The sequence below is a fragment of the Chelonus insularis genome, unplaced genomic scaffold (assembly GCF_013357705.1).
Source record: "Chelonus insularis isolate UGA/USDA-ARS -01 unplaced genomic scaffold, ASM1335770v1 scaffold_303_pilon, whole genome shotgun sequence".
In the NCBI taxonomy this organism is placed as follows: Eukaryota; Metazoa; Arthropoda; class Insecta; order Hymenoptera; family Braconidae; genus Chelonus; species Chelonus insularis.
The window spans coordinates 379,263-393,437 of record NW_023276792.1 but is presented as its reverse complement, the minus strand read 5'-3'; the positions used below and the strand labels follow the sequence as shown (position 1 = coordinate 393,437).

Below are 14,175 nucleotides of genomic sequence, written 5' to 3'. Positions count from 1 at the left end.
AAAATCGAACCTAATTAAATTTTTAATCAAGTTCACTGAACTATAATAACATAAGACCAAATGATTTTTTGTAAAATTTCCTTGCCAGAATTTGAAGAATATTTAAATAACTTATACCACAAAATTTTCAAAAATATCTTTATATTTTAAGTTACTTGGAATTTTCTTGTATTAAAAAAATAATGAAGAGTAGGAGTTCATATACAAGAATTTAGTGGTTATTTCTATTTAATTTTGATTCTTTAATACAGTTATGTAAACCAACGAATTTGTTATTGAGTATAAAAATAAAGATAAATGTATGTATATTTCAAATTCAATTGTGTTGACTGTTTATTTATAATAGTTAAAGTATCTATTCACAATTACGTCGATCATATTACGAGATTTAACTCATTTATTTTAGGCATCTTTTAAATCTCTTTTAAATCTACTAGTAATATTTACTCTGCATTATTTTTAGCCCTGATCCTCCTACTGACATATTATCATATAAGGGAAAGTTAGTATAAAAAAATTCAGTCTTTAATCATATATTCACTGTTGTAAGTATTTATTAAAGGATATATTAGATAATTATTGTGAGCTATCATACCTATCATATCAAAAGTAGTATTAAAACAATTAAATCAGAACACTCAATCATCAAGTTAATAGTGTCATTAATTTATACTATTTTTATCAGTTTGTAAAAAAACAACTCTCATTTTAAGCTAACATTTTTTACTGTATATTTTATAAGATTAAAAATAAAATAGTTCTTTTACATCCAATCTTCTCAAGATCCGTTCAAACTTTTTTAAAGATAACTCCCAAGATTTCGATACGTAAAAGAGTCATGAATTATACCAGAAATAATAAATTTTACTTTGTTAAATATTCTAAAGAATTTTTTAGAAAATATTTAAATAATATTTACTCGAAAACACCTTTTGACTTTTTGGATTATATTCTTCCTTCAAAATATAGCCACTTCTTATATTAATAGTTTCTGGAATATATGCAATTATATGTCAATAAAGTATGTTGAAAAAAAAAAGATTAATTATGAAGAAAAGATACTTTTTTATTGATAAGTCTAGAAGACCGTGGTTGACATAATAAAATCGTAGAATAACTGGCTCTCATACGAGATAGGTAAAGAATGAAAAAATGTTATGCAGATGGACTTTAGCGACGGGGGTTAGCATGAAGTAAATACGGAAAACGGTGGGTGAACGAGCGAGAACGAGTAAATAGAAGTGGCATAGACGAACGTTATTGTAGAGAGAAATGCAGAGATAACATACGCGGATAGAATAAAGCTCAGAAGATTGTGAATTGCATATAGTATATAGACCAAACGCATAATGTGGTCGACAATGTTCACGCTCTTACACATTATGTGTATGTGTATAAGCCAGACGAATCCACCAGCAGTAAATGGATTAAAGTTGTTCTTGCGGAAAATACAAAAAATTTCAACATGCCAGCTTGGAGTTAGTTAAATAATTTTTTGTGCACTTTTTGTTTGTTATGACGATTTCAAGAATGTCTTGAAATTAAATAGTCTTGAGGTTGTACTAAAGTGTGATTACCTCAATACTAAGGAAGAATGAATGAATGATGCGATCATCTCTCATGAAATTATAACAAAACCTACACAAATAGCACTGATAAACAAGGTAATTTTGTCAAAAAATATTTTGTTAATTACTGTTTAATATTAAATGATAATCATTGAAAGAAAATTTTATTTTTATTATTAATTTAATCATTTTTAAGAATGTGAAGTCTTTCAACAGATCGAAGAAGTATTATATATTTATTTTAAAAAAAGAAAATACACTTTCTGATCCTTCTAATAATTAATAAATAAGATTTTAACATTCATTATTTTGATTAAATTCATTTTGACTAAAGAAACGTCTTTATTATTATAGTTTTTGTTTCAACAAAATTTAATAATGATACAGAGAAAAAATCACTTTATTATCAAATAAATGAGAACAATTTAATATTAATTTAATGTTTTAATGAAATTAAGAAAATTACATCTCACTAAAATAGATTAAAATTAATATTTTCTAATTAAGAGACGTTTATAAATTATCGATTAATTGTTGAAAAGTTTTTACCGTTTTCATACAAGATAAAATTATCTCAAAAAAATTATTATTAATTAAAATAAAAAATAATATTTCTTAATAAATTAAATCAGATAAATAAATATCTTATTCTTTCATTCTTTAATGCATCCATCGTTTTCTATCTAAAGATAAATGATGAAAGAACAATGGAAACTTTTATAAATCCAAAAATCTTTAAATAATTTAGAATAACTGATTTTTAATAATTCAAATATAAAGTCGAACGTTGATTAAAATAAAGATGAATTTAATAAAATAATAATTTTCATTTTTACTTTTTTAAAACTAACAAATTTATGTAATCAAAATTTTTTTTTGGAATGCTGTGTAATACAAGGCATAAGAAGTTTTAACCAAGAGACCGTCTTACACGATTCATTCTATAATTAGTTAAGGCATTTCGATAATTCGAGAAGCGAGGAAATGAAGGAATTATCAATGCATATGTGAAGTGCTTGTGTTAAGTTTCTCTCAAGATCATTGATATGTTTATCGAGTTGTAAATGAACATATCTATTTAATGAGCCAATTTATATCATTTCAAATTAAAGTTACGAATGTTTTTATAAGAACAGATCACCCAAAATATTATTAAATCTAAAAGCTTATACTAATATTCATCGAGCTTCATGACGTTAAGGATGGTAATATAATAATAATAATAAAGTGTTTTATTTGTATTTATGAATATAAATTGATGCTAAAAGTACAAAACAACACTACCAGAAGCGACGGCATACCGAGAGAAAACCGAAATATTAGAGTACTCCACACGTAATACAATCCTCGTTCTAAGGTAACCAAATTTAGCATGTGACTAGCAGACGCCCTCGAGACATTACTTGCACATGCGAGTGACTCATTTCAAATCTTAAACGACACTTTCTTACGATAAAATTTGAATCATAGAGATTTTTCTTTATTTTAGCATTCAAACAGTTCTAAATGTTTGGAACAAAGCCACATATATGGGTATTAATTGATGAAATATTTACGAGTATCTTCAACTCTGTTACTTATATTGGATTCATTAATAAAAAAAGTTTTAGAAGAAAAAACAATATATGGTTGAATTAATGTGATAATAAATTATATATCTTTCTCTGCTCTACCACAACCGATTTTTGGCCATCGTGTGGTTTTACGACTAAGTAACTCAACGCATATTTTTGGATTGAACAAGCGTCCTTGGGCGAAATGAAAATTTAGTGAAAATATTCATAAAATAATTTATTTTAATTTTATTTTTATAGCAATAAAAAAATCTTACAAGTGCTTTTATTTAACGGATTTGAAGTAATTGAAAGAAATTAATTTAAGAAGAAAAAAATGTAATCTTAGTTTATGCTTGTTGTATATTGTTTATTGAGATGATTTTATAAAAAGAAAGATATTATTTGGAAAATCAAAGTATTCTCTATGAATTATTGGATTAAATATTTTCTTATGTAATATCAATTTAAAATTATTCGAAAATATCCCTGAGAAATAATTCATCTGAATTTTATCTGGTTTCTAAAAGTTCAATATAAATTTCAAGAATGAAAATTCAGTATTAACAATTTTTTAATCAACAATTAACTTTATTCATTTAATAAAAAGATGAAAAATAATATTCTTTCAATGATCATTGATTAAATAAATGTATTTATTTTTGTAGATTTTGTCGAGGTGTTTATTTATGAGTGACAATATCTTAAGAATCTCGATATAGAACAAGAGTAACAAGATGTCTCGAAGGGTGCATGGCCTTTATTTAAAAAAAGATCACAACCAAGTGGAAAGTGTGTATTAAAAAAAGATAAAAATTCGAAAATTTTCCAGATATTTTTGTAACTGTCAATTAAATGAGGTAATGTAATCAACAGAAATCTCCGTCTAATGAGTGACAATTTAAGTTAATTGTGCTGAATACAAGTCATTTTCATGAGATTCATGATCCGGGAAATAAATCTCTGGGATAAAGAAAAAAAAATTGCAACGGCTTTGTGTGACTAATCCACAAAATATGTGCAAATTTTTTCTTTCGATGACATAACGATTCACATATCGTTTCTAAACTCGTAACACTTTCGGTAAATTTTTGGAGAGATCATCGTAATATCAGCTTCACGTAAATGTGGGCGATTACGATGGCATAAGAACGAAAATAAATGAGTTAACTTCTTGGCAAAGATACGCAAGAAATACCTATAAATCCCACCAGAAGTTGGATGACTCATTCGAACGTATAGATGAGTCTTACTCACCGGTTTTACTCTCTTTGACTCCTTTACTAAACTCTTGTTGTCACGCGATTTGTACTATTATCAACAGCCTAAGTGTGCCAATTAATTATTTCTGATTTGTGAATCGTTTGTTAATAAAAAGTGCAATTAAATAGTGAAAAAAATTTTTAATTCTATTTTTAAAATTGAAATACTTTGTTTAACTGATAATAAAAAAATTTTTTATTCCAAATTGTTGATGATTTTTTTTAACATTTTTCAATATTTTAGAATAAAATAAATTATTTTGAAAAATTTCTCTATCAGTTGCAGATGAAATTGAATCGAACTTTAGCAGTATAAGCTAAGTCAAAAGTGAATAGTGATTTTACCATCAGTTAACTTTGGTTGTAAAATTATTATTCTAGTTATTACTACTACTTTCGTTATTATTATTATTCTTGAATAAAATAATTAATTACGTAAAATTTAAAAAAATATTTATCTCTAGTATTAAAAAGAAGTTAATGGAAAAATACATGAATAAAAATTACATTTTGAAGAAGTAAACAATATTGTGTAAAAATGTAATATTATGTTAGTTAAGTTGATATTATTAAATAACACATTAGTTATCGTTATTCACAAAAATGAAAGATTTGTTATGAAATATTTGATGAAATAAGAGGACAATATACTCAACACAAAACAAAGTCGAAGCCAAGAGAGACTCTATAAATATTTACGTAAATTAATGACATTTGTCTCACTATAACAATCATGCCACTCTCGTCTGTTAAATGTCAAGATTTGGTGACAATGTAAAATTATTTTACACAAAGTTATAATTTTGTTATATTATCAACAGACCAGAGATTAAGATATCTCATATACCTGTAATAATAATATGAAGTTTATCAAGATATTGACAGCTCAACTGTGACTTAAAAATTCATCAATCACTTGAATATTTATTACTTAGGAGACAGTGATTGGAAATCATATTGTAACTTAAGCCAATGAATCAATTTCCGGTTGCTTATAAGATAAAAGAGATTAACTCAATTACTACTGTTCATTTGAGAGTTTTAATTCGATTGTGAATGGCCGGAAATTCCCATTCCTTTAAGTATATTTTTGATTATTTTTCAAAATTGCTAATGTCATTTTCATAATTAGAAATATCGCATTCGAAAGTTAATTAACTTTCGATCAGAAAATGATGATCAAAATTAACATTTTAACTTTCTATATTCACAGTACAATAGAATAAGGAAAAATATATACGGAAAAAAATATTGGAACAATGGAAATTTAAAAAATTTTATGCTATTATTAAAAGTAATCAATTTTATGTTAAAATGTGGATTTAATTACAATTAGTGCATATACAAATGATGCAATCAGCCACACGTAACGACATCTTCAAGTAGATTTGCAACGCTTGCAGTCAGCCGTCTGACAAATAACCCACACGATTCACTTCTCTACTTTTAGAAAGAAAGATAAAGAATCAACGAAACGTGTAATTGCACATATTTGAACCAGATAAACAAACAATGTTTATTTTCACAAAGTTGAGAAATTTTAGATAAAATGTTTAAATCGACTGTATCGATTTTTTTTAGAAATAATGTTACTCATGTTCATTATAATTTCTCAAAATTATTAATATAAATATGTTGTAAATAAGTTGTCATCGAATTTTGTTACATTCAAGCTCGAAATATTGAAAGATTTATTGTCAATGTTTTTATAAATTTGTCTTACTCTGTGAAATGTCCTGGATTAAATATAAATAATCCCAAGGTCAACCTAAACCATAATAACTGACGTTTTGACCGCGTAAATTCCATGTAAATGTTAGAATTTTTTATTTACGACGTTATTGCTGTGTCTTGAAAAAATGAGGTCATATCAATTTTTATTGCCCAATTTATTTTACATTTTTTATTTAAATTTTTGAAAGATGACTGATGAAAGACTGAGTAAATGATACGTTATTTATAAAAAAATATCCGGTGAGAATTATTTCATTTGGATTACAATGCTTGTACTGTATTAAATAATACACTTAAACATGTATTAATAATATTCATTTATAAAAATTAAAATAAATATAGTTTACAATAGTAGTAGGAAAAAATTTCATATGATTTTACTTTCCAAGGATAATTTTGCGACCAGCACCAATATTTTGTCCAGCTTGGGATGCACCTTTGTTGGAACCAGCTTGGAGACCAACAATAGTTTGTCCAGCTCTTAATTGTTCTTCTGTAAATTCTCGTTTGTGTTCTTCGGATGGTTTTGGTCCTAAGTAAGGTCCTTTCCATTCAGGATGTAAATATGTCTGTAAAGATAATTCAATTTATTAAACCATCCAATACTTCATTATGATTAGAAAATTCAGAATATATACTGAAGAAACAAAATAATGATTTAGTTTTTAGGATCTGTTTTAAACTAACATTTTTTAAAAATTAGTTGATAAATTTGTAAGTTTTCTAGTCACGATATTTCTATGTTTTATATTGCTTTTTGTTTAATTAAAATTTTTGATAGTTACCGTGCGACCAAGTGCAAATAAGGAAGTAGTGACTTGAGATATATCTTTCTTTTCATATAAATCTGATGTCTGGAATACATCAACATCTGCGACTCCATATGCTTTCATAGCTTTTTGGAAGCTACAATGAAAAATAATTTAAATTAAAATGTTTTAAACCATGGTATCAAATTTTTTTACTTAATATCATTAAATTAGAGATAAAAATATGCAATGGAACTTACTTATTGATGTTTTCCATCATTTTGAATTGTCCACCGCTGGTGTTAATTTTTGGAATAGATCCTGGAGCAAGTTTGTTCATAACTTCACAGAGAACTTGTCCATCGCGAATGACATCTTCATACAATTCACCTGGAGGGAATTTTTTTCCAAGGATTGTTTCAATCCATTCTTGTGCTTCTTTCTCCTGTTGTGGATCACGTTTAGCTAATACCTAATATTAAAAATTAATATAAAATTTAATTAATAATAAACTAATACAATAAAACACTCTTTGCTTCATTTATTTATTCAATAATTATTTAATTTGTGTTTCAATAGCTTTGCACTAAATCACAATTTTTCGTACCTTAGCACGAACTTGACGTTCAAGGGCCATTTTTTTATACAACTTTTTTCGTGGACGATAACTGAGGGTTTACTGAAGTATTGAGACCAAGAGCAACAGACTTTTATACTCCTTGGTATAACTCAACAACCCACGCTGCCCGAAACGTCATTTTGAATAAAAGTCTTTAAGTCATCACTTCTCTCTCAGTTTCCACAATTTTCGAATCTAAACTTAGCAATCTAGTAATATTTCTTCAAACAACTGTGAAATAGAAATCTTATCGGAAAGGCATTCCATAAAAAATATTTTTAAATCTAATAATGAGTTGTCATTTTCTTTCCTTCCAGCAGAGGTTTCAAGTTGCTGACGACAAAATTAAAATTATGTTAGGAATTTTTGATTAAAAAAAAATAATATAAATAAAAATAATTTTGGCGGCTCAATCAACGTCAACATGCTCTGTTACAACGCTATTTTCAAGGTGAATATCTTTCTAAATATTGTTGGAAGAAAATGGGTCAAGTTATAATTGGTTGGTCCAGATGGATTATCTTAATTTCTCGCAATGTGAGTTACAATGAATGAGTGGACGAAGTAAATAAATGATTTGAATACATGCACCAATTCATTGCGTTGTGTAATATTTCTTTTATTAAAATTACATGGAGAATATTTTCACCAAGCAGGAATCTTTAGATTCTGACTCAACTTTAAATATATCCAGACATCTGCGCGTTTGTTGGAAGCTTCTACTTGGTAGGCTATGTCAAAAGCAACGATTTTATCTTGGCAAGAATGAATTATGATTATTTAGATATTATTGTCACCAATGACATTAAATGAAGATTGAAAATTAATATATACATATCAATTCATGAGTAAGAAAAGCATTTCGTGAATAATTTGCATAGTTTCGCCCTATTTATTATGAAGAATAGGAAAATGTATTGTTACTCTAATGAATTAGACTTTTTTTGCATATAATCATAAAAAATATTTGATAAAAAATAAAGAATGCAAGAAAGTATTTAATATAATTATTTAAATAATATTTTTTTATTATAAAGATTTGTATTAATAATAGACTATAATTACAAAATATAATAACATCACAAAATATAGCTATATTAATCATGTTGTTCATCAGTTGTCTGTAGTTTATAATGTAACAGTTCAATTGTAAATTAAATCTATAATTTATATTTATATTTTACATACAAAATAATGATAAATTTTAATCATTTAATACCTGATTGATGAAATTAGAGATACAATTTGTAAGTTATACAAAAGTATAATTATCATATAATCAACATTATTATTCAAACGTAAATATCTGTAATCAATATACTCTTCAATATATTTTCCATTATTTACATTAAATTGATTAATCGTGACAATCAGTTGTGAACGATCATAAAAAAAATAGATTAATTATTTCGATAATTTTGTTGTAATTGAAATTAAAATGTTTTCTGATAGCATTAAGACTGACTATACTAAAACTTTCAATTAATGATTAATATTTAATAAGAAAAAAATATATAAAGTTATAAGTTAGTTTTTTAACGATTCTTGAAACTATTACTGGTCTTTATTGTTACTAACTGCAAAGTTTCTCCAGCCTGAACTACTTCTAGAATATCTCCTGGTGATAGCTTTGATGCTTGTCCCACAGGCACCTTCACATAGTTCGTGTCTGAATTACTTGTTTTTTCTATTGCCACTTGCTGAGGCTTTGCTGTGGACGCAGGTATTTTTATGGTCTTCACAGATTTTACTTCAGTCTGATTTTTATTATTGCATACTTTTTCATGATTCTTTTTAATATTAGATGTATTATGCGGAATTAATATTTGATTAGCATTGGCTATAATGATAGCAGCCAGTGAAATAGGCTGCATCGTTTTATTTTTAATTGGAGTCTGTGACATTGGAGGAGAGTTTTCAAAAGTAATAGTTGTTGCATTGCCTTTGTCAGAAATTGAAATGATATGATTTAAAGAACGCATTTCTCCACTCACTTGAATAGGTTTTACAGTTTTTCTGTTTGTAATTTTTAGACATGAATCAGAATTAAATTTTGGAAATAATTTCGTACATGCTTTTGGTTTCGGCTCTTGTAATTCATTGTTGGAATTCATTTTTTCATATTCCATTTCTACTACACGACATAATGAATCATCTAAACCTTCAGTCAAACGAGTTCTATCTAAATTTGGAAGACTACGAATCTTTGGGAATGATGTATCTGTTTGAGTAAATAATGAAAATTAGTTACCGAGTTATTTTAAATTCACCTTGATTTAATGATTAAATTAAGAAATATATATATATATAAGCAACTGGTAAACATGCAATAATTACCTGACTCAAATAATTTCCTTTTCCTATATCTTCGTCCGTCTGTTAATGGAGTGCGTGGAACAGTATTTTGGGAATACCCAGTAGATGGAACAGAATGTGAGATATTTGATAAATTTTTAAAATCCGAATTAATTAAAGAATTAATATGCATCTGTTCCGAAAGTGGTGTGATATGTTTTTTTGGAGTGGTCATTTTAATTGGCGAGTCATAAATTTGGTGAATTGGAGTGTCTAAAAAAATTGATAATTAAGATTGTTTAGAGTCATAGATCCAAGTGTAAGTAATATTAACAAAATTTTTATTTATAATTACTTTGACTGGAATTTGTAGATTCAATTTCTGGTCCTGTATATTTAAAAATAGGTTTTTTCAAATTTCTGTCAGGTAATGACACTTTTTTAATGAGTCCGATAGCTGTTAAAACATTAGCAATATCATATAATCGTCGAACTTTGGTTCTGTGAGATCTAGATACAGTATTCAGTTTTTCTGGAGTGTCCAATTCCGAAATCAGTACTTTTTCTGCTATGTCTAAATTAATGACACCATTCTGAAAATAAACAAATTATTAATAGATCTTTTTCGTTCATTTTAAATGAATAATTATTCCAGTTTCATAAAATTAATATACCTTCATAGACACAAGAAATAACATGATAAATTTTCGACACATTGCTCCCAAACTTTTATCTTCCTTTATTGCAGTCTCATTATCATAGCTTTTTTCATCAGCTAATTCTTCACATAATGTAATTGATTCATTATTACAATAAATATTGTCATCATTTTCTTCAATATATGATCTATCAGTTTTTTGGATATCTTGTATACGTTTTTTCAGTCCTAAATTGATTGCTCTTGACTTCAGAGTTGCAAGTGTTGATGTCAAATTATTTTGCCCATGCCAGAGATACCGATTTTTACCGGCTTTTGAAGCCATGTCTAAACTTTCCAAAATATTAATTATGTCATAAATTCTTCGCTTCTCTGTTCCTAGAGATTTAGCAGTACTGTCTAAATGAATTTCCTGCACCACATCATTTTTAACATCCAAGCGATAGAAGCCTAAAAAACTAAAAACACACACAAATTATGGAGATACATATCACAAGTAATATTTAAACTTCAATATTTACATTGTTTTATCCATGAAAAAGTACTTACTTTTCACATATTAATTTTAAAGATTTTTGTTTTCTAGAGCCTGTTTTTGAATCAACAGATCCAGATGCGATTGGAGAACATTGATTGACTTGAATTTTGTTTTGACTTTCTCGATCAGATCGAGAGACACTTTTTAGATTAGATGCTAATGAAGTAAGTAAACGTAAGTTAGCTGTTGGTGAAATTGGCTCTAACTTTGTACTATTAATTAATTCTCCAAGAACTATACGATCTGGAGTACTTGGTCCAATTTCTGACATGATTCTTATAATTAACTAATGAGTAATAATAAAAATAAAGTGTGGATAGTCTTCTAACTTAACCAATATAACTTGACGTCTACAGAATTTTTTCGTCTCGTTAAGAGCTGGTTAATTTTCTCAGGAAAAACTATCACAAACAATAAAATAATTTATAAACTTATTTAAATGAACATTCATTATCAATAATCTATTTATAAATGGATATTTACAACAAAAAATACGGTAATAAATATGCTCACGTCATTCTCCCGCCGATTTTATGTACCACACAGCACACAAATGAACCACCCATGTGGAAAGTAAATTCGCGCGAAAATACTAATTAATCATTTTTAAGTTTTTTTTAATATTGAAATTAAAATTATCTTTTTCTGTTAAATCTTTTTTTTACATAAAAAATTTGTTTTATGATTAAATCCATTTAATGTTTTATGTTAAAAATAACACATAATTTCTATTTATCTCGTTCACATAAACATTACAAGTTTTCAATTGAACGTAGTTCAAGTAAAGTGTAAATTTATGATAAATCGAAGTAAACTAAATCAACGATTCAAGGTAACAAAAAAGGATATTTAAGTTAATTATTTATTTTCTTTTTTATTTTTTATAATTGATAAATTAATTAATATTTATGTAATTGTTTTGATAAATAAAGATTTTTCTTTGACTTTGACCGGAAATTGCACTGACGATAATATTAGTGCCATCTACAACATAATTATGTGCTCACTTTCTATAAAGATTATTTTCACAAAGGTAGAAGAAATTTTTATGAAATTAAAATGGAAATTAACATTAAAATAATCTTATTTTTGTAAAAAATTTCATTCAACCGTAAAAACTTACAATAAATTTTCCGTTATTGGCGATTGTTGTGACATCTACAACCGCCAATAAAAAAATACCATTGTAGAATGTAGATGGCGTAAAGTTCCTATTCGATTGGTGTCGCAAAAAAATATGGTGAAAAATATATGAAAAATACAAAAAAAATGTTAATAAGAATTAAATTTTTGGAAAAACTATTTGCATAATAACATTATGGACAGAAATATATTTACTTAGTACAAAAATAGAAATAGACAATACGTGAAAAGAGTATAAAATAAATGTGGATAATCTATTTTTAATACTAAACATTGACATTTGTAATATTTATATACATATAAACATAGTTGAATGAAAAATGTCAAACTTCATTATATTTACAATTTCTTATGCTTTATTGGTGGCTGGAATTGTATATCCGCCACAAGAATTTGTATCAGCAGGAATTACGATTACTGAAATATTTGCTTCATGGTTAGGTTCTGAACCAAATGCTTTCATACAGTACCATATCAAAAGAAGTATTCTAACTCTTCTAATACATTCTCTTCTACCTCTTGGTAATTATGATGAATTTCTTGAAGGACGCGATTCAATTGATATTTATCGTACTTTTTTCAGGATATGTTGCTGGATTATCTTTATTTGGACATATTGATGTTATTCATCTTTTATTTGGTACTGAACAACCGATTTGGTCGACTCTATGTCTCTGTGCCCTAGTTGGCCCAATTTATTCTTTGTATAGAATTCTTATATGGTCACAAACAAATTGGTCTAAACATCCCATTGCTATAAATTTATCAGTATACTGTGATGAAGAAAATAAGACGTGGATGGATGTTGCTGCAAACATAAATAGAGAATTTAAAAGGTGTTCAGACATCAATTCTTCTGAAATTTCACATCGATTTTACAAAGAAAAATTTTTTACAGCTTAGATAAATTACAAATAATTTCAAATACAGTTACTAAGGTTGTCGTAACCGATAATTGGATTATTAAAGTTTCACCCTACCGATTAGATGTTGCTAGTCAATCAAATGCTAAATTAATATGTTACAAAGTCAGTTCTTACGCATCAACATCATCAATGGCTGAAGAATCAATCTCTACTTATGTAAAATACAGGGTGAATATTTTTATATTCATATTTATTCTCAATTGATTTAATTCATTTTTCTTCACATTTTAACTAAGATCCATTGTCAAAATTTGAATTTTACTCAGGTTTGCACAAATCGACCTGGAGGAAAAAATTTCACGGTACGATTAAATTATAATGATGTAGAAAATTTCACAGGAAAAGTAACAATGCCCATATTCACTTTGCCCACATGTGAATTTCCAAAAAGGCTGAAAGAAATATATATTGATTGGATAAAAGAAGAAGTTAACAAGAACCCTTTTTACATAACAAACCTAGTATGTTTTTAAACTCAATGAAATCAGCACTGAATTTTTTAGTTATGAAACTGTCAAATGTATTACTAAATTTCATCTTAATTTTATTATCAGGAACTAGAAAAATGCGCTATATGTATTCAAACTACGTCTAATGTGAAAATAGTTAAACGATGTCCAGACTTTCCTACCATAGATAATACTCCAGCTTGTCGAACATGTAACTGTCCACCAAGACTATGTCTTGATTGTCTAGTAAAATGGTCAGTACTGTTATACAATTAGTACCAATAAAATATGATACTATAAAATTTAATAACCAGTCAATTTTCAACAATAGGTTCATAGCATCATCTGTAGATTTGAATCGACACATCGAAAACTTAACTCAATTAAAAAGCAGTTGTCCACAGTGCCGTGCCACATTTTGTATTAGTGATGTAAGTCATGCTCTTTATGATCCATTACATGAAAGTGATAAAGCAGTCCGATAAGATCCACATAATCATTGACGAGTTATTATTGAAAATTGAATAATTATTTTTATAAGAGCACCATTTTTTACTATCCTACAATTTGTTCAAATATTTAAGAAATTTTAATTATATGGAACAGTGATGTCTAAAGTTTTGATTATAGAAATCTATCGATTTATTCAGTAAAAGGATTTCATTAAAAAATAATACATTA

General features: G+C 26.8%; 3 protein-coding genes across 4 annotated transcripts; 1 reads left to right on the top strand and 2 right to left on the bottom strand.

Moving 5' to 3' along the window:
* Window positions 1-6,040: 6,040 nt before the first annotated feature.
* Window positions 6,041-7,616, bottom strand: Mp20 (Muscle protein 20). The gene is made up of 4 exons (XM_035094107.1): window positions 7,474-7,616; window positions 7,127-7,338; window positions 6,903-7,023; window positions 6,041-6,686 (listed from the first exon to the last, which is right to left on the bottom strand). The coding sequence occupies exons 1-4, from the start codon at window positions 7,501-7,503 to the stop codon at window positions 6,495-6,497; spliced, it is 555 nt and encodes a 184-aa protein (XP_034949998.1). The 5' UTR covers window positions 7,504-7,616; the 3' UTR covers window positions 6,041-6,494.
* Window positions 7,617-8,722: 1,106 nt separating this feature from the next.
* LOC118073537 (transcription factor E2F8-like) lies at window positions 8,723-11,659 on the bottom strand. Of its 2 annotated transcripts, none has more exons than XM_035094102.1 (6): window positions 11,490-11,659; window positions 10,988-11,377; window positions 10,455-10,896; window positions 10,136-10,373; window positions 9,823-10,053; window positions 8,723-9,706 (listed from the first exon to the last, which is right to left on the bottom strand). In XM_035094102.1, the coding sequence occupies exons 2-6, from the start codon at window positions 11,245-11,247 to the stop codon at window positions 9,021-9,023; spliced, it is 1,857 nt and encodes a 618-aa protein (XP_034949993.1). In that variant the 5' UTR covers window positions 11,248-11,377; window positions 11,490-11,659; the 3' UTR covers window positions 8,723-9,020. The 2 variants fall into 2 exon arrangements, with proteins under 2 accessions (XP_034949993.1, XP_034949992.1); XM_035094101.1 differs by having other exon boundaries at window positions 8,724-9,706; window positions 11,460-11,659.
* Window positions 11,660-12,183: 524 nt separating this feature from the next.
* Window positions 12,184-14,165, top strand: LOC118073434 (E3 ubiquitin-protein ligase TM129). Its single transcript, XM_035093927.1, has 6 exons — window positions 12,184-12,641; window positions 12,703-12,955; window positions 13,018-13,213; window positions 13,312-13,506; window positions 13,600-13,748; window positions 13,826-14,165. Exons 1-6 carry the CDS (start codon window positions 12,440-12,442, stop codon window positions 13,977-13,979), a joined length of 1,149 nt encoding a protein of 382 aa, XP_034949818.1. The 5' UTR covers window positions 12,184-12,439; the 3' UTR covers window positions 13,980-14,165.
* Window positions 14,166-14,175: the final 10 nt, after the last annotated feature.

Coding starts and splice junctions, on each gene's coding strand:
- Mp20 (XM_035094107.1), bottom strand. CDS start 7,503: ATGGCCCTTGAACGTCAAGTTCGTGCTAAG. Junction 7,024..7,126: donor ATGATGGAAAACATCAATAA/GTAAGTTCCATT, acceptor TTTTCATTGTAG/CTTCCAAAAAGCTATGAAAG. Junction 6,687..6,902: donor TATTTGCACTTGGTCGCACG/GTAACTATCAAA, acceptor TTATCTTTACAG/ACATATTTACATCCTGAATG.
- LOC118073537 (XM_035094102.1), bottom strand. CDS start 11,247: ATGTCAGAAATTGGACCAAGTACTCCAGATCGTATAGTTCTTGGAGAA. Junction 10,374..10,454: donor TATTTCTTGTGTCTATGAAG/GTATATTAATTT, acceptor GTTTATTTTCAG/AATGGTGTCATTAATTTAGA. Junction 9,707..9,822: donor AAGGAAATTATTTGAGTCAG/GTAATTATTGCA, acceptor TTACTCAAACAG/ATACATCATTCCCAAAGATT.
- LOC118073434 (XM_035093927.1), top strand. CDS start 12,440: ATGTCAAACTTCATTATATTTACAATTTCTTATGCTTTATTGGTGGCT. Junction 13,507..13,599: donor CTTTTTACATAACAAACCTA/GTATGTTTTTAA, acceptor TTTTATTATCAG/GAACTAGAAAAATGCGCTAT. Junction 13,749..13,825: donor CTTGATTGTCTAGTAAAATG/GTCAGTACTGTT, acceptor TTTCAACAATAG/GTTCATAGCATCATCTGTAG.